The 26003-nt window shown below is 36.6% G+C and overlaps 1 protein-coding gene and 1 pseudogene across 3 annotated transcripts in view; both read right to left on the bottom strand.

Moving 5' to 3' along the window:
• The window catches only part of SSH2 (slingshot protein phosphatase 2), a 232578-nt gene that overhangs the window by 111652 nt on the left and 94923 nt on the right, over nucleotides 1-26003 (bottom strand). For all 3 annotated transcript variants that reach the window (XM_074320331.1, XM_019739497.2, XM_019739499.2), the window contains one exon: nucleotides 18907-18950. In XM_074320331.1, the coding sequence (XP_074176432.1) occupies nucleotides 18907-18950 (44 nt within the window). The remainder of the gene's footprint in view (nucleotides 1-18906; nucleotides 18951-26003) is intronic.
• Nucleotides 5577-6893, bottom strand: LOC109451308 (RNA 3'-terminal phosphate cyclase-like protein; annotated as a pseudogene).

Raw genomic sequence — 26003 nt, 5'->3', positions numbered from 1 at the left:
TTTAACTTAAAAGATACAATATTTAAAGAGTCTAAACTCCAAGAAACAGGGATATTTTCACCAAAGGTATAGATGTCAATAAAACCATTAGATTGTTTTGCAGATTCAAAACCTTCCGAAATGTGTTCACACACTAGAACCTAAAAGATCCATATCAAATTGGCTCGTCAGTCATTTTCCAAAAGTTTCTAGAGTGACAGAGAAATGTAATAGTGTGTGTGTGTGTGTGTGTGTGTGTGTGTGTGTGTTTTTAAAGGTTTTTATTGGGGAAGGGGAACAGGACTTTATTGGGGAACAGTGTGTACTTCCAGGAAGTTTTTCCAAGTCAAGTTGTTGTCCTTTCAATCTTAGTTGTGGAGGGTGCAGCTCAGCTCCAGGTCAGGTCCAGTTGCCGTTGCCGTGTTCAATCTTAGTTGCAGGGGGCGCTGCCCACCATCCCTTGCAGGACTCGAGGAATTGAACTGGCAACCTTGTGGTTGAGAGCCCACTGGCCCATGTGGGAGTCGAACTGGCAGCCTTCGGAGTTAGGAGCATGGAGCTCTAACCACCTGAGCCACCGGACTGGCCGCGTGTGTGTGTGTTTTAAGGATAATTTAATTTCTCATTCTTAACACGTGCTTGACATATGAAGAGATCTACTGTGTTTCCCTGAAAATAAGACCTAGCCGGACAATCAGCTCTAACGCACCTTTTGGAGCAAAAATTAATATAAGACGCGGTATTACATAATATTACATTACATTACATTATGTTATAGTTAAATAAGACCAGGTCTTATATTAATTTTCGCTCCAAAAGACGCATTAGAGCTGATTGTCCAGCTAGGTCTTATTTTCAGGGAAACACGGTATATGGGCTCATTTTCTGCATTCTTTTGGTCTAAGAAGAGATGCAAAATCAGAAATAAGTGTGTTAAAATAATGGCTAAGCCTCTCCCTTGGCAATCTCAACCAATCTCTTAGCTTACATTATGATGGCCATGCTGCTAAACAATCCTCACTTTCTCAATTCCAGGCGAGTTCTTACTCCCATCGGACATCACTACCGGCATTTAGATTTCAAAACACCCCCAAATAAACTACAGTATGTAAAAAACAAACAAAATGGGGTAGGTTGGGGGGATGGGAGAAAGTGGGGGAAGAATCCAGTTAATGAGCTTTATATGGTGGAATTTGGTACTCTGAAAAATTGAGCTCTTGCATGGTTGCTTTATCACAGTTAAAGAACTTGAAATTTCATACGTAACTTCAAGCTTACAGGTTATTATTTTTAAAAACAACCATTTTCTCTTTTCAACCCCAGATAAAACCTCCAACTTAAAAATGGTAACATACATGAACTTCCTATTGGCAAAATATTTTTACATGTAATTATTTGCAATCTTCCCAAATATGCCTTTCTTATCCTCTACAAGGCCTGTATTTTCATGTTCCAGAGGCTATCAATTATAAATATTTTATGTGGCTAAAGATGCAGCAGCAATGTATTTGTAAGAGAGAGTGTGTGTGATGTATATATGTTATAGATCATACTTTTACTAGAAAGCCCTAAGTTTGGTCTTCTTAAAATTTAAGAGTCTTTTGCTATTCTGTAGAATTCACATACCAACCTACCTAAGACAATCACCATTTAACTCAATTGCATATTAAAAGTGATTTCATTGATTACATCTTCCAGTTCTTAAGAGGGATAGTTAAGCAAAACAAAACAAAACTAACTGGCCAGCCAGGTATATTTTAACTTATTTGAAAAGGGCTTTAATCTTAATATTAACTGGTTTTCTTTGGAGTGAAGAACTAGGCTGTAGTGATTCTGAAAGTTTCTGAAATATGTACTGCAAAGATTTGTTTATTACAGACATAAAATTATAATCCTAGTTTTAGAAGAAATCAGTTTAAAATGATAAAAAGGAATAAAAGCAAAATGAATAATAATTACTAATTGTTGAGTGCTTATTACTTTAATGGGCACTTAACCTTTATATCTCAAATCCTTATGGAAAAACTGTAAAATATTTTTGTTTCTATTACAGTCGAGGGAACGGGCTCAAAGAAGCTAAATATCTTTTCCCAAAGCCTAAGAATGGATGAAAAGTATGGCTCTTTATTCATTCCTACTACAGAAAGTTAGTGAGTACCTTCTATGTGCCAGAATTCAAGGATACAATCACGAACAAGATAGAGATTGTCCATGCCCTCCCTCAGTTTAAGTGGCAAGAACAGACATAAGGTATAACAATAGTGTTAGAAGCGCTGTGAAAGGGAAGCAGAGATTTCTGTTAGAACATGAGTGAGAATTTTTCCATTGAAGAGTAAAGATTGTTGTAAGCAAAGGTGGATCATAACCAATTATGTGTTTTGAACAATTTCTAAATTTCCTGATCTTTTGTTTGGTGTTTCAGCAGAACAGCTGTTTTAGGGCTGGGTTAGGTCACTGATAACGTGTCCTTTCTTCTCTTTCCAAATGGCTGCTTAGCTTGGGGAAATTCCCAGTGAATAATTAACACAGAATAATCTGCCAGTTGTGTTCACTAATACATTCTTTCTGCCTCAGGATGGTAGAATAGTAGTGAGTCCAGAGAAACAGGTCCATGAGTCTTTCCTTAATAGAAATTCACTGAATGGATGACAAGATAATCATTACCTTTAAATAGGGCTTTCCAAATGGCATCCAATGACTTTAGGTAATCATCATCCAGGTTGAATCAGCTTTGACCTACTGACCCAGAGATGGGAAGCTCTAATTCAATACTACATTTGTACTAAATAAGAACTTGACTGCTATCTAAAGTATGTCAACGTTTGTTCTTGTTTTTCATCGGTAAATGATCTTAATACTATATGATGTAAAGGGTGTCAGTCATAACACAGAATTAGAGAAATTAGGCTGTGAGTTTGTAAAATAAAATGGAAAAGAATTTAGATAAATACTAGTGAAAGTACTACCACTTTACATCTTGCTGTAATGTTTGGTGCTTAATGTTTGTTAAAACTTTCCTATAAACTATGTTATTTGCTTTTTCAACAATCCTATAGGATAGATGGGCAGATGTCACCCTCATTTTACAGATGAGGAAATTGAGGCATTGTAAGAGGTGAGACAAAACTAAAATCAGGTCTTCTTGCTCTTAGTTCATTGCTTTTTCCCTGTATAACTCTGCTGGATGTCCCTTTCGTATATATAAAATCAACACTGTAGAGTTGGAGTCTCATCTAACTAGACAGGACGGCTAAAACAGAACTGAATTTTTATCCATAGAATATTACAATAAAGGTAGAAAGAACAATAATATAGTCTAATTCCCTGCCATTACACAGGTATGATAGAAAATATTTGTAAGCCTATAATTTATACACATTTATATACTATACATTTCCGGTTTAACCATAATTTAAAGAACAGATGCTGCTCTGGAATAAATTTTCATTTTTACCTGGGAAATCTTTTGTTTTTCAGAAATCTTGCTATCTAAGCAACTGATGAAAATATGGCAAACATTTTGAACTATCTCTTCTGAAGACTAACATTCCATAGATAATACTAACACTCAACATGTTAGTTCTAGCAAATGCTCTTTAATTTCACTTAGCAAAAATTCTCCATTAGATGGTTTATTTCTCTTTTGAGATAATTAATTATGAATGTTGAAGTGATATGGCAGTTGATGATGGTGACAACTGAGAGTTCATTTGGATTATAATAGGAAATCTTTCTGTAGTATACATTTTCTTTAAAATAAAAACACACAGGTGATGCATACATACATACATATATACACATATAGAACACATGTATTAGATATATAAATCTATAAATATATATTAATGTGTAGTTATATGTTAATATATATTTATACATATAAATATATATAATTAAATTATATATTTTAATATATAATTTAATATTATATTAATGCATATATTATGTATAAATATAATTACCTATTATATATAATTATATATATATTATATATGTATATATATAATATATATATATGATATATATGTAATTTTTCTTACCCTGAAATATATACTTGTGTATACCCAGTGTACAAGCACACACATACTGGGGGTGCCAAAAAAATTTGTACAAGTGGACACTTTGGTCAACGTTGCTCAAGCAGTAGTTCGCCGTAATCAGAAGTGTCTGGACACTGATGATAACCACTTTGAGCATCTCTTGTAATTGCAGAAGTCAAATGTGATTTGTATTAATCTTTTGTTATCAGTATATATTATTACAATTTTAATACTTTTCCTTTCTTAAAATGTACACACATTTTTTGGGGCATCCTCTGTATATATATGTATATATGTTTCAGGGTAAGAAAAGTCATGTATATCAGGAGTTCCTATAGTTTAGACTGTTTAAACCCACAAGCATAAGAATGTAAGAGAAAGCGGAAAAAAAACTTGATCTTCAACTGAACTCAGCAGTCCTGAATTAAGTGTTCAGAACAAACTTTTCCTAGTAGCCTCTTACCCTTTCATCCAAAACAAATAACTTGTAGTGAACAAAAAGGAAAGTATATTAACTTTATTAATTTTTTAAAGTTCCCTGAATATTTCCTGGAGGAAGGTGAGATTATAATTTGGAGGGGTGGAGTGGGAGGGTAGAGAAGTGGAGAAGGATGGGCAAATCTTTGGTTCTTATTTGTAGGCAATTTCTTTTTTAAAAATGAAGTTAATTACACATTTTATTTAATTGGGAAAATAATTTTGGGAGAAAATAACAACACTATAAAAAGTTAATCATCCGGTCATGAATTAGTTTTAAAGCTACAAGACGCCTGTTGCTACACAAGCTTCCCTAGTTTCAATTCATCCATTTATCATTTATTTGCACAGTAATTTCACAATTAGGTAATGCATACCTATTAGTTGCCAGGACTTGGCCTGGGCCTTGGGAATGCAAAAATGAGGAATGCCTGGGAGCTAACAGCCTAGAGTGGAGACGAGCAAGAGTGTGAAAAAATGAAGTCCTTCCTTAGAGAGAGATCTGTGAATTATTAAGAACTTTCATTGTTAAGTTTATTCACCAAATTAATATAGAACAGAGCTATAAAATTCAACACAGTTTTAGAGCAGGATTAACAGCACATCCATTAAAACTCTTTCATGAGTGTGTGAAACTATCCTGTGAGTATGTCTTTTTTTGGATATGTAGTTGTCTTTAATTTATATGAGTTTTTTGTTGTTGATAGAAAGAAAAGTCTTTAATGTAGTGGCTCTCCTGTCCTGGATGTATGCCTTCAGAATCATTCCCTGGGTTTCTTTGGCTGCATTGTTTTGTCTGTAGAGTAGGGCCTTACGCTGAGACAATACCCCCTGATGATTTGCTAAGTTTGGTAAGGTAATACCAACACATGCCATCAGTACTCTATCTCTACCCTTGAGTGCTTCACAATGAGGCTTTGGTTTTAATTTTAAACAATCTGGAAAAAGCTCTTCAAATGCCTCAAAAACTCTATGGTAAGGGGAAGACTGGATCGCTGGCAGCTTCTAGGATCAGGCTCTGGTTAGAATCTACACATCTGCCAAAATAAGTCAGACAGAGAAAGACAAATACCATATGATCTCACTTACATATGGAATCTAAAGAACAATATAAATGAACAAACAAAACAGAAAACAGACACATAAATACAGAGAACAACTGATGGTTGCCAGATAGGAGGAGGTGTGGGAGGCTGGGTGGAAAAGGCGAAGGGAGTAAGAAGTACAATTGGCAGTTACAAAATAGTGCCAGAGATGTAAAGTACAGCATAGGGAATAGAGTCAATAATATTGTAATGACTATGTATGGTGCCAGGTGGGTACTAGACTTATAGGAGGATCACTTCATAAGTTATATCAATGTCTAACCACTATGCTGTACACCTGAAACTAATATAACATCGACTGTCAACTGTCATTGAAAAAAAGAAAAGGTAAAAAGAGTACAAGTTCTGCAGTAGTATGAGTAGTTCCAATTTTGATCCAACACTGAGTAGCTATATGACCTAAGGCAAGAAAAAAAAAATCCACACATCTGCCTCTACAGATTCCCTTCCAGCAGCAGCTTGGCAGTTTCTGCTGAGATCACTTGGAGCACTGCTGTGCCCTGGCCCTGAGGGCTGACGTCCAGTTCAGCTCTGGGGAAGATTCTACGGGTGGTCTTAGCAAAAAGTGAGAGCCCGAAGCCAGAGACTTCCCAGAGTTGGACCCTTTTGTGTGGTCTGTGGAAATAAAGTGTGAAATTGTTAAAGGTGCTCCTTGAGCGTGTCATGATTTAGTCAGTCATCTAAGGTGATGACAGGCCTATGGGGTACACGATTCCTCCAATACTTTTGACGTTATCTAGGATCTGTGAGCTGAATAGGTCTTAAAACCTTCCTTACAAAACATAAGAAGAATACTTTGCCACTTCTAGGAGGCATGCCCCATTGCAGTCTTTAGTTCAGAGGATTCACCATCAATCTCAAACTGTTTCAATAGAGGGCTACGATCTCTAAGAGCCAGGTGAAGAAGGCTTTCCAAGTAAGAGCCCCTACTGGGATGGACACTCTAGTTGAGCTCTACAGACCCACCATACAAAGGCCTAGTTGGTAATAAAAGGTCACTCTAATTTGATTTATTTCTATTCGAGAACCAATAATTGTAGTGTCTACCAGTCTTGTGACACTGGCTACAAAATCTCTGAGGCTTGGGTTGTGGTCTTTGGCATGAATCTTTTGGATCTTGATGGGATGGAAAGACATGGATGCAAGAAGTTGCAGCTCACATAGCTGAAGAAGTACACCTGGAGTGTTATGTGGTTGCCATGGAGGTACTGCATCCACATGTAGAGCACTGCAGATGATGGTAGTGGCTGTGGCTTCAGCTCTCTCTTGCAGCTCCCTGATAATGCCTTTTTAAAAGGATTAACTCTAAAAAGAATATTTGTATAGCACTTTGTAATTACTGAAAGATTTTTTTTTAATTCAAAAAAGTACAGAAACCTCATATTGGATTGTGGCTAAAATTAAAAATTCATGCTATTATCAGTTATTTAATCATTAGATCTTATAACATACAGAATGTATCTAGTTCTTAAGGGAGATGTGCCCTTGGTTTTAGTCTATTTCTCCTTTCAATTCTGTCAGTATTTGCTTTATACATTTTGATGGTCTGTCATTAGATGCATAAATGTTTATAATTGTTATATCTTGTTGCTGTAATGAATCTTTTGTTAATATGTAATGTCCTTTGTCTCTGGTAAACTTTTTTTTTTTATTTGAAGTCTATTTTAACTGGTAGTATACTCACCCTGCTCTCTTTTGGTTACTATTTGCATGGAAATATTTTTCCATCCTTTGCCTTTCAACCTGTTTGTATCTTTGGATCTCAAATGAGTCTCTTGTAGTTGGGTCACATGTTTTTATCCCTTATGCCAATCTCTATCTTTTGACTGGAGAGTTTAATCCATTCACATTTAAAGTAATTACTGATAAGGAGGGACTCACGTCTATCATTGTGCTATTTGTTTTATATATGCCTTATAGATTCTTTTTGTCCCTCAATTCTTGTACTACTGTCTTCTTTTGCGTTTAGTTGTTTGTTTTTTTGTTTTTGTTTTTTGTAGTGAAATGTTTAAATTCATTTCTCATTTCCTTTTCTGTAGCTAATGTGTTTGTGATTCCAATGGCGGTTACATTTAACAACCTAAAGTTGTAACACTCTAATTTTAATTTATACTAGCTTAGATCCAATGACATACAAAAGCTCTGCTCCTTTACAGCTCCTTCTCCACAACGTCCCATTTTTATACACTATGTGTCCCAAAACATAAACTAATAATTCCTTTAAATACACTAGTCTCTTAAATTACATAGAAATCAAGAGCTGGGGTTAGAAACCAAAGTTACAGTAACATTAGCTTTTACATTAATGACTTTTTTCTTTAAATGTATTTGTTTCTTAAATCACATAGAAAAAAAGTACAGTTACAAACCATTGTTACAGTAATACTAGTTTTTATAATTGCCCATGTACTTACCTTTATTGAGATCGTTGTTTCTCCACATGGCTTCCAGTTACTGTCTGGTGTCCTTTCATTTCACCTTGCAAGAAGCCCTTAAGCATTTCTTGCAGGGTAGGTCTAGTGGTCACCAACTCTTTCAGCTTATGTTTATCTATAATGTCTTAATTTCTCTCTCAATTTTAAAAGGCAGTTTTGCTAGGTATAGAATTCTTGGTTGATAGTTTTTTTTCCTTTTGAATATACTGGCCCACTGTCTTCTGATCGCCAAAGTTTCTGATGAAAAATCTGCTCATAGTTTCATTGAGTATCCCTTCTATGTGACAATTCACTTTTCTCTTGCTGTTTTCAAGATTCCTTCTTTGTCTTTTGAAAGTTTGAATATAATGTGTCTTAGTGTGGGTCTCCTTGAGTTCATCTTACTTGGAGTTTATTGAGCTTCTTGGACATTTATATTTACGTCTTTCATCAAATTTGAGAAGTTTTTAGCCATTATTTCTTCAAATATTCTCTCTGCCTCTTTCTCTCTCCTCATTCTGGAACTTCCATAATGTGTATGTTGGTCCTCTTAATGGTATCCCATAGGTCCTTTAGGCTCGGTTTGCTTTTCTTCAGTCTTTTTTTCTTTCTGTTCCTCAGACTTGATAATTTCCATTGTACTGTCTTCAAGTTTGATGATCCATTCTTCTGTCTGCTCAAATCTGCCTTTGAATCCATCTAGGGACTTTTTCATTTCAATTATTGTACTTTTCAGCTCCAGAAGTTCTTTTCGGTTTCTTTTTAAGTTTTCTCTTTAGTAATATTTTCATTTTGTTCACATCGTTTTCTTGACTTTCTTTACATCTTCTTTTAGTTCTTTTAACATCTTTAACACAGTTGTTTTAAAATCTTTATATAGTATATATGCCATTAGGTCTTTTTCAAGGACAGTTTCTGTTGATGTATTTCTTCCCTTTGAATGAGTCATACTTTCCTGCTTCTTTATATGCCTTGTGACTTTCTGTTGAACATTGGACATTGAAACTAATAATGTGGTAACTTTGGAAATCAGATTCTCCATTTTCCCCAGGATTTGTTATTTTTTGTTATTGTCTTTTGTGTGTGTGTTTGTTTTTTAAATTGTTGTAGTTATCTCTGTGCCACAGATCAGACTGAGGTGTAAACTTAAGGTTGTTTCTGAGCCTTTCCCTAAGTATGCATGGTCACTTTCTAATTATCCCCCCATACGCAATCATTTTTAAAAGTCACAGTCTTTAATATCTGGCTCCCAAAAGGGGGAAAAGCAAAAATGAAAGGGAGGAAAAAAGGGTGGCAGCCCTTTAAATGTCGGGAAGTCACTTAGAGGGAGAGGGTCTTGCAACAAACAATGGGAAAAGGTTCAACAATGGCTGCCTCCCTTTTTATTTGCACCTCTGTGATCAGAAGCAGCAATCAACCATCAGAGCACAGATCCTTGATATATGGAGGATAAGGTCCTTTTTGCTCATGTCTTCCAGAAGCTCCAGGAACACATGCACAACTGCCTGCCATGGGCTGAAAATGGGAAGATGCATATCTGCTAAGAGCTAAGGGCTGAAATTGACCACAGTTTACCTTCTAAGTCTTCCCCTGGAAGTTGCAAGCCTTCAATAAATTCCAGAGTTCCAAAATAGTTACATCAGACAGATTCTGCCAGTGCAGTTGCTGTCTAGGTAGGAAGACAGATTCCTGATGTTTCCTACTCCATCATCTTCTCAGAATCCTCTGCCAGCAGTGATAGGTATTTGATACTTTATTAGTCTTTGGTTGTTTTTTTTTTTAAATTTTATTGGGGAACAGTGTGTTTCTCCAGGGCCCATCAGCTCCAAGTTGTTTTCCTTCAATCTAGTTGTGGAGGGCGCAGTTCAGCTCCAAGTCCAGTTGCTGTTTTCAATCTTTAGTTGCAGGGGGCGCAGCCCACCATCCCAGGCAGGAATTGAACCGGCAACCTTGTTGTTGAGAGCTTGTGCTCTAACCAACTGAGCCATCCGGCCGCCCCTCCGGAGGCTCAGCTGCAGCTCGTTGTCTTCAATCTACTTGTGGAGGGTGCAACTCACTGGCCCATGTGGGAATCGAACCAGCAACCCTGTTGTTCAGAGCTTGTGCTTTAATCAACTGAGCCATCCGGCCACCTATTGTCTTTGGGTTTTTATAATACAAGACAACAACCTGTCCAAAACTTAGTTTGGCAAGGTCAAGAATTGAAGGAAAATTTACTTTACTTTTTGTTTGTTTGCTTGTTTACACATGAAGAATAACATCTGGGGTGGGTGGGAAGTAAGATTATTTACCTAGCATTAAAAGATATACCTAATTTCATTATGGCTGCAATAATTAGATTTCCTTTTCCAATCAAATTTAAGAATGCTTTTTATAGCTACCAGAAGCAGAAAATGCCAGGTAAATATAAAAGACAGTCTGTGAATACATTCTTCAGAAATAAAGAGTACTTCAGTGAAATGAAAATTCTTATTCCTGTCAAGTGGCTAGGAAAAGAGCCTTTAAAAGTGTACACTTACCAATTTAAAGGAGCTACTTCATACAGTGGCAGAACATGAGAATAAGAGGACAGCTCACTTCCACCCCCTGGTGGCCACACCCAAATGTTTATAAACAGCTAATAGTTCTTTGCAGAGAGGAGTTATCCACAGGATGGGAGGTGGAGATTTAAACTTCAGAAGGACCAACAGCAAAAGATATACAGTTTCGGTGTAGTCAGTTAGAACCAGTTTTTAATACATGGAAATATCTTTTGTAAATTAATCAATCACACACACATATATATTGTTATAACCTAAATAAATATTTGGCTTCTCCCTGAAATGTTGATTTCATCATTCTATTTCTTAAAACAGAAAGGCAAGCTGATAGAACATCTTATCAAATGTCTCAAGAAACAAAAGTTCTTTGTGCTGCATTTGAAGCTAGTTTCTGTATGAGATTTTTGAAAATTAAAAAATAAAACGATAAAATATATTAAGGGATCACTTCATAGACTGTGTAGATGCCTGACCACTGTGCTATACACCTGAAGCTGAAGTATTAATATAATAATATTGAATGTCAATTATGTATGTGCATAATTTACGGGATGTAAAGTACAGCATAGGGAATATAGTCAATAGTATTGTAACAGCTCGTATATGATGTCAGAGGGGTAGTAGATTGGGGGGGTTATCACTTTGTGAGGGGTGTAAATGCCTAATTATATTGCTTTGTACACCTGAAACTAAAATATATATATATATGGATTAAATTGTCAGCTCATATTTACAGCGGACTTTTCTTCTTTTCCACTTCCTACTTTTTTATCAATGAGATACCACCGCACAATCATTTGGATGTCCATTAGCCAAAGACAGAAAATAACAAGTTGGTGAGGATGTGAACAACTTTAAACCTTGGTGCACTGGTGGCGGGAATGTAAAAGGGTACAGTATGACAGATCCTAAAAACATTAAAGATAGAATTACCATATGATCCACCTCTAGGTATGTATCCAATTAAAAGCAGGGTCTCGAGAAATGTGTACACCCATGTTCGTAGCAACACTATTCACAATAGGAAGCAACCCAAATGTGCATTAATAGATGAATGGATAAACAAAATGTGGCATATACATACAATGGAATATTATTCTGCTTTAAAAGGGAGGAAATTCTGATACATGCTACACCATGGATGACCCTTGAGGACTCTACGCTAAGTGAAATAAGCCAGTCACAAAAGGACACATATTTTATCATTCCCTTATATGAAGTACCTATAGTAGTCACCTTCTCAGAGATGGAAAGTGGAATGTTGGTTGCCAAGGGCTGGGGAAAGGGGAGGGTGGAGAATTATTATTAGTGAGTACAGAGTTTCAGTTTTGACAGTAAAGTATTCTCTAGGTTAACACATTCTTTAACTAAAACATACTCGTATACTGAGGTAGAAGTATATCAGTCCTCTTTTCACAGCCAAAAATATGGGCAATACAGTATATTTATTGTCATGATGGTACTTAAATCCATACAAAAATTATTTCACCAAATAGGCTGAAGTTAAATAAAGTCCCATCTCAAAAGTAAAAAATAAACAGAGCAAATACAAGAGACAGCAAACTTGATGAGGTACTGGAGACAGAGATCTAGAGGAAATACTTTTCCACAAATTGAATGAATTAGTAACACAGTGCTATTGTGAAACTGTATCTTTCACAAAGACATGCCCTGATTCACTTATAGTAAAGATACCAATAGTCTTCTCTTCTCACTTATTCATTCCACAAGCACTTACTAAGTGCCAACTACATGTGATTGCTGTGGATACTGAGATAAAAGACAGTCCCTGCCCTCATGCTGCTGTCAGATCCTGGGGAGGGGATCGCCTACCTCTACCCATTTGCCCACAACAGCTTCCTGGAAAGTTGTCCGTCTCTTCTCATACTCTTTTCTGGCTGTCAAAACTCCTCTGCTTTTAAGATACAGACAATTATCTTCTTATTGTCCTCGAAACACATCAGCGCCTACTTCCAGACTTCTGAGGATTTCCTTCCCCTCTCCCCATCCTTCTATATTTGGAATGCTCTTCTTCTGTTCTCCTATCTAAATCCCACGCATTCAAGACCTGGCTCTTCCAAGGGATTTTCTGAGACTCCACTGGTCCGCATTGCCGTCTCTCTTCCCTATCTGCTGAAAACTTTGTTTTCATTGCTAGTTTGGAAGTACCTCGGGGAAAATAAATATGTTTTCAAGGGTGAAGAACTTTTTCAATAAATGGTGAGTAATTCTTTATGTATGTGAAAGACTAAAGAGGAAGAAACTAGGCTTAAAAACAAGAGAGATTTTGGGGTGAACATGAAAAACCTTCATATTGAGTTACTGAAAAAATAAAAACTGGCAACAAATATTATATGTATTGCTTGAGTTGAAGGGTAAAAACATAAAAATTGTCCTGAAAGGCTTAGGCATTCCTTTGTCTTAAAAAACAAACAAACAAACAAAAATTTCTCCCAGATCTTTGAAACTATGTTATTTTACAATACTGACCCCAAAGCCAACTGGGGTCAGTATTGGATTTGCTGACCCCAAAGCCAATTTCCTAAAAGTCATTCCTTTTCTCTTTATACAATTCTTAGGTTAGAGTTGGTATACACAGGAATGAAAGAATTCTACTGTAATTAAAATATTTAATTTCTAAATTTAGATCTAAAGTACTTTGTTTCCTACCACAGCTATTCATCTTAAAAAAGATGTCTTAGAATTTCAAAATTTTATTTTACTGGCATATTTGTTTTGTTTATTTTTTACTTATCTTACAATTTTATAAGATGACTCATATGCCATAAGATAGCTGTTTATAAGTCGAAATGATTTAATGTTGGCGTGTTTTATGGTTCAGTTTTATAGTTCCCTCCTTGGCTGTTCCCCAGTCAGCACAGTGGGACATCACACAAGAAGAAGAAAAGCTCTGAGTTCATAAATATGCAAAGGGAAGATTAGCATTGAATTTCATCCATTTATTTTTTCACCAAAAAAGTAATAATACACAACTTGATTTTTAGTTCTATAATCATGTTATCTTTTCAGGCCTCTTCTTCTTATAAAGACAAAGTATTGCCAGAATTTAAATGACATAAAAGGGGCTTGTTTGTTTTTTAACTGTAGTAAAATACACATAACATAGAATTTGCCATTTTAAGCATTTTTAAGTGGACAGTGGCTTTAAATACATTCATACTGTTGTGTACCTATTACCACCATCCAGATCTAGAACTTTATTCTCTTCCAAACCTGAAACTCTGTACCCGTTAAACAATAACTCCTCATCCTCCCCTTCCCCCAACCCTTGGCAACCAACATTCTACTTTCCATCTCTGAGAATTTCACTACTATAGGTACCTCATATAAGGGACATCATAAAATATGTGTCCGTTTGTGACTGGCTTATTTCACTTAGCATAGTGTCCTCAAGATTTACCCATGTTGTAGCATGTATCAGAATTTCCTTCCTTCTTAAGGCTGAATAATATTCTATTGTAAGCATATGTCACGTTTTGTTTATCCATTCATCTGTTAATGGACACTTGGCTATTGTGAATAGTGCTGCAGTGAACATGAGTGTACAAATTTCTTGAGACCCCACTTTTAATTCTTTTGGGTGTATACCCAGAAGTGGAATTGCTGCATATCATAATTCTATTTTTAATTTTTTGAGGACCTGCCATACTGTACCCTTTTGCATTTCTACCAAGAGTGCACAGGGATTTCAAGTTCTCTACATCCTCACCAACACTTGTTATTTTCTGTTGTTTTTCATTGTTTTTTTTTTTTGATACTGGACATTCTAATGAGTGTGAGGTGGTATTTCATTATTTTGATGTGCATTTCCCTAATGATTAGTGATGTTGAGCATCTCTTCATGTGCTTATTGGCCATTTGTTTGTCTTCTTTGGAGAAATGTCTATTCAAGTTCTTTGCCCTTTTTAATTGAGGTTGTGTAATGGTTAATTTTATGTGTCAACCTGACTGGGCCACAGGGTGCCCAGATATTTGATTAAACATTATGTCTCTGAGGGGGTTTCTGCATGAGATTAACATTTGAATCAGTAGCCTGAGTAAAGCAGATTGCCCTCTCCAATGTGGGTGGGCTTCACTATTCCACATTGCAGGCCTGAATAGAACAAAAGACTGAGAAAGGAAGAATTTGCTCTCTCTGCCTGTCTTTGAGCCAAGACATTGGTCTTCTCCTGACTTCAGATTGAGACTCAGACTGGAAGTTATGCCATCAGCTCTCCTGGGCCTCCAACTTACAGATCTTGGTCCTTCTAACCTTGCATAATTGTATAAACCAATTCCTTATAATAAATCTACCTATCTATATATTTCCCATTAATCCTGGTTCTCCGGAAAACCCTGACTAATACAGGTTTTGGTATTGAGAAGTAGGGTGCTACTATAGCATATACCTAAAAATGTAAAAGCAACTTTAGAACTAGGTAATAGAGTAGAGACTGGAAGAGTTTTGACGTGCGTGTTAGAAAAGCTGAGATTGCCATGAAAGGAGTGTTAAAAGGCAATTCTTGTGAGAGCTCAGAAAGAAAATAGGAGAGCTGGAGAAAAAGCCCTCCATCTTCTTAGAGAATACATAATAATCATGAGTAGTATGTTGGTAAAAATGTGGGTGGTAAAGGTCATTCTGATGAGGTCTCAGACGGACACGTTACTAAACATTAGAGGAAAGGCAATCCTTGTTATAAAGTAGCAAAGGACTTGGCTGAATTGTGTTCCTGTTCTAGTCTTGTGGAAAGTAGAAGTTGTGAGCAGTGAAACTGGATATTTAGCTCTGGAAATTTCTAAGCAAAGTGTTGAAGCAGTAGCCCAGTTCCTCCTGACTGCTTATAGTAAAATAGGAGAAGAGAGAAATGAATTGAAGGAGGAGTTGTAAAACAAAAAGGAAGAAAGAACTTAAAAACTTGGCAAATTCCAGCCTGTCCATATCGCGAAAAATGAGAGCGTGTTCAGAAGAGCGACCACTTGGTGAGGAGATGAATGTGGGTGTGAACCACAGAACGAATCGGCCATCTCTATAGAAGCCAGAAATAGAGATGGGATTTTACCAGCAGAAGAACTGCCAGCTGAGACTAAAGCAAGCAGAGAATGATTCAAAATGAAGGACGTGTGAACATGCATTACCCTTCAAGTAAAAGGAAGACGGACCCCAAAGGGGTCCAAAGGAGGTCCTGCTACCCTTAGGGCTACTGCCTAGAGTGCAAGCGTCGAGGGACCAGGCTGCCTCCACCTCGGTTTCAAAGGGCAGGACCACTGCCGGGCAGAGTGCCATGTGGGTCAACCCTTGGAGAACCAGCATGGGTAGCGCTCCAGGGGAGCCAAAGGGCAGGGCTGCCCCTCGGGGATGACACCACAACTCTGGTGCGTCCTGAAAAAAGGATTACGGCCCCAGTGAGTCCAGAAAGCAAAGTACCAAACCAAAGAGAATTATTCTTGAGTCTTAAGAGTTAATGGAGTTTGCCTCGCTAAATTTTGGACTTACTTGGGGCCTCTAGCCTCTTCTTTCTTTCCTGTTTCTCCCTTTTGGAATGGGAATGACTATTCTGTGCCTATCCTACCATTGTATTTTGAAGTGCATAACTTAAGTGGTTTCACAGGTTCATAGGTGGAGAAGAATTTTGCCCCGAGTCTCACCCACATCTGATTTAGATGATAGTTAGAAGAGACTTTGGACTTTAGAGTTGATGCTAGAATGATTTAAGACTTTGGAGGCTGCTGAGATGGGATGAAGGGCGGGGGGTGGAGAGCTATAGTCTGAATGTTTGTGTGTCACCCCCAATTCCATATGTTGAAGCCCTAACTTCCAATGTGATGGCATTTGGAGATGGGGGTCTTTGGTAGATGATTGAGGTTAGGTGATGTCATGAAGGTGGGCCCCACAATAGGTTAGTGGCCTTATAAAAAGAGGAAGAGACCAGAGCACCCTCTCACTGACAATCATGTGAGGACACAGCAAGAAGGCAGCTGCCAAGAAGAGGGCTCTCACCAGGAACCGAATCTGCCAGCACCTTGATCTTAGACTTCCCAGCCTCAAGAACTGTGAGAAATAAATGTCTGTTGAAGTCACTCAGTCTGCGGTATTTTGTTATAAGAGACCGAGATGACTAAGACAGCGTGCTTATGTCTTTTGTTGTTGAGTGGTAAGCGTTCTTTATGCATTCTGGACATTAACCCCTTCTATGATTTTCAAATATTTTCTCCTATTCTCTGGGTTGCCTTTCCACTATGTTGACTGTATCCTTTGATGCACAGAAGTTCTACATCTTGATGTAGTTAGTCTAATTTATCTATTTTTTGTTATTGCCTGTGAACATTCGCTTTTAAAGACATCATAGTTTGGGTTAATTATATTGAAAGATTACATCTAACTTACGACTTTCCCAATAAATAGCATTTGGTTAAACGAAGAGATCATTAATGCAGCATCTTTTTCATTACCTGGAACTGGCATTAGGTTTTAATGATACACTGTTTACTATTCAAGTCCCTGCTACAAACCACAACTGAACCCACAAATTGACACGATGAGTTTAGGCATGCTCAATAAAAAGACGCTAACTCAATGCTAGTTTATTCTGTGGTAAGTGATGGAGAATGCCAGAACAATCTGTAGCAGCCAAGCACACAAAAATCAACCTTTTACACACCAAGGGGCATTCATTCATCTGGCACTTCAAAGTTTCTTTGCTTTGAGTCAGACTAAAGCAATTACATTTAGAAAAAACCTGGGAAACACACAATATAAGAAATTACAACAGGCAAGTCAATTTTGATTTCTTTCTTTCTTGTTTTAAGGAGGGTGCAACTCACAGTGGCCCATGCAGGGATCGAACCGGCAACCTTGGTGTTATTACTACCACACTCTAACCAACCGAGTTAACAGGCTACCCCAAATTCTGATTTTTTACAATGGGTGCTACTAGGTCTTTCTTCATTTCTTATTTCTATAAATGATCTTTTTCTTGTTACTAGAAGAAGCCTATGAAAACCCTCTGCTACTCATATTAATGATTTATTGCCAACAACTTTAAAAACGGGTCTAAATGGCTTGACAATTCAGCGCTGTGAATAAGAGAATAACTTCACTGACCTCATCATTATGTAATTTTTTGGAACAATTATCCCAGTAGATGCCAAGTCAATATGTAAAGCTTAAAATTAACCCAGAGATCTTTAAATCTGATCTACTAGAAATTTTAAGAATCCTTTGGAATCCTTTTTCATTCTGATGGGAATAAGGTAGTGATGCCTCTGGTAAGCATGCAACTAAAATTTCTTCTGGTTCCCATCTCTTAGCTCTATGCAAAAGAATGACACTTCACTGTCAGATCTTCCCTAAGAGACAGTGAAAAATTCAGCTGTAAGCCAAAATGTTTGTGATAACCAAGACAGGAAAAATATTGCCAATAACCTTAGTTACTGATGAAAAGGAACTATTTTTATATTCAGTTGTAGTTTACAAGAGTGAGGTATATATCAACAAATACCTGATAATTCATCATTAAGGAAGCATTTCCTTTAGCCAGTTTCTCCACAATAAGCATGCTTATTATATCTTTTCTCTGTATCATCCAGACTGGCTCATGTGATTGAGTTCAGAGGATACAAGCACGGCAACATTTAAATGACCATCTAGAATTTAACAGAACTGTATCTTATGGGAGGGAGTTGATTTAAAAACCACTTAAAAGAGATTACAGAAATGCTATACACTTCCTAGATGTCTCTCTTTCATTTAATGGCAGCAGGTATTGGTACCCTGATAACAACATGCCCGCTATTCCATGAGAGGGAGAAAAAATGTTTCATTGTATTTCAAAGGACTGGGTAAGTTACTCACTATATCCTTGTATTTAGGAAGTGAAATATTAACTAATCTGTAAGAATTACAAAATCTATCAAACTGAATGACAAACATAAGCACAAAACTGAAGGCTGAAATGTTCTTCAATTGATATTTTCCCAAAAGGTAAGAAAAATTTGCCTTTTTATTTTCCAAGTAGTTCTGGAGACTTGGGTCAAAACTGGGCCAATACTGGCCTTTATGCATTTTTTAAAAGGTAACCTACCATTTCACGTATTTTACTTAATGCATTTATGTAGTTATTGGGGTATAACTGACATACAAAATTGTATTAGTTTCAGGTACACAACATAATGCAATCTACCATTTAAAATCTTCCTGAGTCAGTAACTGGATTTGTAAAGCAATCCCATTTTGAGAGACCAATTAAGCAAATTAGAAAAACAGAGATAAGCTAATATGACAAGACTGAGACAAAATTAGAGAAAAAACATTAACTACAGAAATGCAATAGGATATAATGAACAAACATACCTCCTGGGCTGTGACCGGCATTCCTCCTCACCACTGTCTGCCTCCTGTACAGACAAGAAAATGAGAATAAGTTACAACCTGAGGTCTCACATCGTAATATCAACAAGGCAATTTTACTAAGCTTTACATGTAGGAATAGCTCACTCATGCTGTGCATGTGAACTAAATTCTGACCATAAAAAGTGACTTCAACCAACCCAGGAGGTTGACATGTATCAAAAAAATTTATTCCTGGAGGAAACTTCAACAATAATCTACAAGCAAATTTCATTGATAACAAAAGGCCAATAATGAAAAGAATTACCTCTAAAAACAAACTGAAGATGCTATATTATTGTTTCGTATATTGTTATATGATCGGTATGCGACTTCAAATTCAAAATGAGTGTGCATTCTGACCTCCACCACCAAATCTCATCAAAATGACCTATTTGTGATTCTGATCCCCAAAGAACAACCTAAAAGATGAACACGACTTCACGGAATGCTCATGCTCAACTCACCAATCCCATCACCATCCACATAACGGCTTCTACTTACTGAGTATTTATAACGTGTCAGCTGCCGTGCTCAGCATTTAAGCACATTGTGCTACTTATTCCTTATAAACGCAGAAGGTTGAGGGTACCATCTTTTCCACTGATTCTAACATACACACATAACTTAGGAGAAGTCAATGTGATAAATCACTGAATCATAGTTTAATTGCAATATTCAGTTTTTCTTAGTGGCATATAACATAACTGAGCGTGCTATAACTCATGGCAATTTAGACCCAATGAAATATAAATATTTTATAGATGAAAAAACTGAAATTCACAAAGAACAAATAAGTTGCCCAAGGAATCTCATATGGTGAAGCTAGAATTAAAACATAAACTACTGCCTCCCAAAACACTGAAAAAGCATATCATTTACTCCCTGGCCCAGGCTAAGAATTATTATATGTTAAGATATTACACAGCTCTTACAAAAAACCATCAGATTTGTTTGGAACCACAAAAGACCCTGAATAGCGAAAGCAATCTTAAGAAAAAAGAACAATACTGGAGGTATCACACTTCCTGATTTTAGCTTGTACTACAGGGCTACAATAATCAAAACAGCATGATATTGGCAGAAAAACAGATACATAGACCAATGGAATAGAATTGAGAACCCAGAAATAAAACCACACAAATATGGACAGATAATTTTTGACAAAGAAGCAAAAAATATACAATGGAGAAAAGACAGCCTCTTCAATAAATGGTGCTGGGAGAATTGGATAGCCATGTGCAAAAGAATTAAACAGGACTGCTATTTGTCACCATGTACCAAAATTAACTCAAAATGGATCAAAGACTTAAGCGTAAGACCTGACACAATAAACTGCATAGAAGAAAACATAGATACTAAACTTATGGACCTTGGGTTCAAAGAGCATTTTATGAATTTGACTCCAAAGGCAAGGGAAGTAAAAGATAAAATAAACAAATGGGACTATATGAAACTTAAAAGCTTCTGCACAGCAAAAGAAACCATCGACAAAATAAAGAGGCCACCAACTGAATGGGTGAAGATTTTTGCAAACAGTGCCTCCGATAAGGAGCTAATATCCAAAATATACAAGGAACTCATGCAACTCAACAACAAAAAAACAAACAACTCAATTGAAAATGGGCAGAGGACCTGAAGAGACATTTCTCCAAAGAGGACATACAAATGGCAAATAGACATATGAAAAAATGCTCAACATCACTAATGATCAGAGAAATGCAAATAAAAACCACAATGAGATATCACCTCACCCCAGTCAGAATGGCTATCATCAACAAGACAAATAGTAACAAGTGTTGGAGAGGCTGTGGAGAAAACGGAACCCTCATACACTGTTGGTGGGAATGCAGACTGGTGCAGCCACTATGGAAGGCCATGTGGAGGTTCCTCCAAAAGTTACAAATAGAATTACCATATGACCCAGCAATCCCTCTCCTGGGTATCTACCCAAAAAAATCTGAAAACATTTAGAGATAAAGACACGTGTGCTCCAATGTTCATTGCAGCTTTGTTCACAGTGGCCAAGACATGGAAACAACAAAATGTCCTTCGATAGATGAATGGATAAAGAAGATGTGGTATATATACACAATGGAATACTATTCGGTGGTAAGAAAAGATGATATAGGAATATTTGTGACAACATGGATGGATCTTGAGAGTATAATGCTAAGTGAAATAAGTCAGACAGAAAAAGCAGAGACCCATGTGATTTCACTGACATGTGGTATATAAACCAAAAACAACAAAAGAACAAGACAAACACATGAGAAACAAGGTATTACACAGCTCTTCATGGAGACAAGAATAGTAACATGAAGGAAAAGTAAGAAAAGTTGAGAGAATTAATGATCCTTAGGTATTAACTTTTTCTTCAGATTTGCTCCCTGCCATTTTATATTTGTTCTCTCATCACTGTTGCCCAGTTTGTACATGGTATGAGGTAGGAATGAAGGTTCATTTTTTTTTTCCCATATGGATATCCAGTTTTCAAGCACCATTTGTTGAAAAGACTTTCCTTTCCTCACTGGATTACTTGGCTCCTTTGTAAAACATCATGTGACAGTGTAAGTGAGGTTTACTTCCGGGTTCATTATTGTTCCCATGCATCTATTTGTCAACCTTTACGTCACTACCACACTCTCTTGATTATTGTAGTTTATAGTAAGTTTTGAAGGAAGTATAAATCCTTTAACTTGATTCTTCTTTTTCAAGATTGCTTTATCTTCTAGTAAGACTATTTGCCTTGAAATCTACTTTATCTGACATTAATATAGCCACTCCAGACTTATACTCACTGTTTGCAAGGTGTATTTTTCAATCTCTTTATATTTTAAAGAACGTCTCTTATAGAAAGAATATAGCTAGATCATGCTTTATTTTATCTATTGTGACATTCTTTGCCTTTAGTCCACTAACATTTAATGTAATTACTGATATAGTTCGATGTGAATCCACCATGTTACTATTTATTTTCTATCTGTCCCCACATTTTTATTCCTCTATTCCTCTCTTTCTGCCTTCTTTTGTATTATTTAAATGTTTTTTAGAATTTCACTTTAATCTATATATTGGTTCTACCTCTTTGCATTATTTTTTATTCCATTTAAAAAATTATATGCCTATATTCTTAAACAATATATTATTTAGTTTTGATTGTCTGGGGGCTTTAAAATTATATTATACTGTAGGTAGTCTTCCCAATATGCTTTTTTAAAACTAAATATTATACTAACAAGATTCATCACTTATTACACATAGCTATGGTTCATTCATTTTTACTGGTGTAAAAGATTGCATTATATGACTATATTAAAGCTTATATATTCTACTTAGACAGAATTATTTCCAATTTTTCAGACATCAACCAAACATTCCTGTACATGTTTTTTGGTCTAGGACATGTACCTAGGAGAGGAATTACAGAGTCATAAATACAGGCTCAAGTTTACAAGTTAGTGCCAAATTATGTTCCAAAGTGGTTGTGCCAATTTATACTCCCACTAGGAAGGAGAGTTTTAATTGATCTAAATCCTAGCCAACACTTGGAATCATCAGATGTTTCCATTTTTTGGCACTCTAGTGTTTAATCTCATTATCATCTTAATTTGCTTTGCCTTGATTATTAATAAGGTTGAGCACCTTTTTATGGTTATGGGTCATTACTAGCTTCATGCTCTTCCCCTCACATCTAAGTAAGCAGACCAAAAGAGGGATAATTCAAATTATTTTCGGCTCTTTGGTGGATTTTTCTACCAATAAGAATTGTGATGAGAGTATGCAGAACAGTAAAAAGCAAAAACACCCCTGATAACTTTCTTAGAGGGCACAAACAGCCAAAACCAGTTACATCTACAAAGGTGAACTAACATTTACTGAGCATCACTATGGGCCAAGTAACTTTATGTTACTTTATTTAATGTGTACCACTATCCTATAGGACTTGCTCAAGGTCCCAAAGCCAATTTTTGGTGTAGTCAGGATTTGAACTCAGGTCTATCTTTCTGCTATAACCAGCTGCCTCCAAACTAAGAATCTGACTTTGATATTTATATCCCAACGGAGGGGTAGGGAAGGAGCTACAGAAGAAAGCATATCTCTTTTCATGGCTTATTATAAAACAATATGCTTTTTCACCGTTCTTCTGTGATGTCTACACTTCAAACAGTGTCAAGAGTGGAAAATTCCTTTGCCACCAAAGGGGAGGGGGAAGCAAATCAGAGAAGTGTTTCTAACATCAGATCTCCAAATAACTTTTTTCTTTCTTTCCGGATTAATATTATAATAGGCCAGTGAATGATTTGCTTCTCCTTCATCTTCTTGGAAAAAAAAAACAACTTAAAAAAACCCCAAAACCTCAGTATATTAAGGCACTGTAGGCCTTAGGGTAAAATGGATTAAAAGAAATGAACAAAATGTTCAATTGTATTTATTTCAAAAGAACTCACTGCCAAAAATATAAAGATACAACATTCCTTATTCAATAAGAGTGATTATAGGTAATAATTATTTTGAATAGTGCATTTAAACAAATGGTAGCTAAAGGTAGAATGTTTACCATTCTGTTCTAACAAGTGTACCACACACCAGCTATAACCATCTACCTTGTCAAGTAACGTCACACAGTGTTAGTAAAAAATGCCAAATAGTTGACCTGCTCAGAACACTAGAAATGATCAGGAGAAAGTATAGAGATAGTTTTCAGTTTCTTCTTAGTGAGCAGAATAATTTCTGATGGGTAAGGAGGAGAACTAATTAATTAAATGACTAAATGCATGTTTGTTGGCTTTTAAAAAAATATCCCAGAGTCCCATTGTCAAACAATTTTTATTTAAAGAGTATAATTTCTTGATGTTCTTAAGAAAAATTTGACCTACAAGCAATATAGTGTGAGATGTGCATTCTACATGTGCATTTAGTGTTAGGGTATTCAGGAACCATTAAATGAATGGAAAGATTAATGCATTCTTACTAATCTAACTTAATACCTAAGCATAAAAGTAAGTTGCTAAAAGATGTTTGAAAAAATGTAAGCATCCAAGTCATATCTACTGAGGAGTAAGCTGGAGGGGAGGGAAATGTTGCCAGCCTTGAAAAACAGTAGGTTAGACAGGTGTTAAGCACTACTTTCCCAAAACTTGTTCAAAATTGTTTACACTTTTCGTATGCTCCAAACCAAGTGGACTCATTCATCATTCTTCAAAGTAGTTATTAACTTCCTTTGTCCACGCTGTTTCATCAACCTCTCACCTCTCTCCTATGTCCTTCCCCAGCCTTCAAAGCTGGTTCCAAAGCCAGCAGTTTATGACATTTCTTTTATCACTTGACTGATATTCTATTTCTCTCCAAACCTGACAAGTTACTGTGTATCTTTCTTGTGGCATTACCTAATTTTGTTTCTCAGTTACAATTGAGAGCTGTCACTGGTTGTCTTTTGTCTACAATCCTTATTCCACCTTAAAAACTTAGGTAGTATGTGCAATTTAACTCACCCACTTGCAATAATTTCAGAGTTGCTATATTGTCTTTTCTATCACCAGACATGCAACTTCTTGAGGCTACTTGGTTTTAAAAAGCAAACAAGTCTTACTGTGTGCTGAACCTGTCACATCTGACAAGCATGCAATAGAAAATCTTCATGAGTCACTGGTTCTTAATTCTGGCTCCCTTCAGAACTTTTTAAATAACGAAAGTCTCTAGGTCTCATTCCTACAGATTTTTATTCCTTAGTCCTGAGGTGGGGCAATGGTGTGCTGGAGTTGGTTTGTACAGGCTCATGAGAGCTAATTGGTAGATTTTTATGAATCGTGTGAGAGTCAAAAATGTTGGTAGCTTGAAATTGGTCATGGAGGGAGTATTTAGCAGGGAAATCAGCCAATGCTATAAAATCAACTCCCACCCAGAAAACAGGTTTTTAAACATTTACCAGCACACCATGACATGTAGAGCCCAAGAATCGTACATTTAAAAAGCTCCATAAATAACTGATAAGCAGTTAAGATTGAAAACCTTTGTGTTAATGGTTTGGAAAAACATCAAAAAGCCCAAGATACACATAGATACTACTCGCTGAGTGTAACTAAACTAGGTACCAGGGAGATCAATGATGATGGAAACTCAGCTCTCCAAGATCTACTGTCTCCCTTCCTAGACCATAAGCTCTGTAGGGCAAGACTGTGCATAGCGACAGTCATGCAGAAGATGCTCGGTAGATATTAGATGAATAAATATTGTCCACGATATCATAACCAGTAAGTGGCAAAAAGGAGTAAATCTTAGGCTGATGTCAATAAGTCCTGTGCCTCATCTCCATGAAATTGGTCATATTCTTGGTCTGTCAAGCTAAGACGAGTGCTTAAATATGGGGGAGAGAGCAAGCAGCATCCACCACAAGATAATAAGAAGACTGCCTCTGTGCCACTCTCTGGTTCTCCATAATTTAAAGTCTTTTCATGACTATTATCTCACGTGAACCACCCTGATGAATGCCATACAGGTATGATTAGAGACTTATTTTTTAGCCAAAGGAACTGCCTTATGGAAGTGAGATAATTTGCTCAAAGTAACCTAAGCGTAAGCAACAGTCAGGATTGTGCAGACGTAGAATATATTTTCTGCCAGAACAAGATGCTCCTCTAGCGTTAAAGGAATTCTCCAGGTGCTCTACAGGGGCCTGATCCTAAGACATCGTCTTTCCCTGTCCAGATTCTGTTTCCTTCTACTTAAGTGAAATTCCACATCCCACTATCTGAAGACCCCACACTTGGTTCATTTCTTTCATTATAGCCTGAGCCCTCAATATGGACGTAGGGTCTTATGTTCAGCCAGGGCATAGTGGCGCAACTTCACTAATTTTTAAATCGAAATACTTCTATACCCGATGGTAAATAGTGGCAGTCCAGAGCCCCTCTGAATATTTCATGATCCAGTGACAAACGGGTGAAGGCCTGGCACAGCAGAGGACTTCCAGGTCTCGCTCCTGCCTTTTCTAATTGGTTGACAGCTGCTGTACTTGCTGTGAAGTATCTGGAATATCACCTCTGACAGCAACATCTTTT

This window comes from Rhinolophus sinicus, linkage group LG15 (genome assembly GCF_036562045.2).
Source record: "Rhinolophus sinicus isolate RSC01 linkage group LG15, ASM3656204v1, whole genome shotgun sequence".
NCBI lineage: Eukaryota > Metazoa > Chordata > Mammalia > Chiroptera > Rhinolophidae > Rhinolophus > Rhinolophus sinicus.
This window is presented reverse-complemented; position numbering and strand designations above follow the sequence as displayed.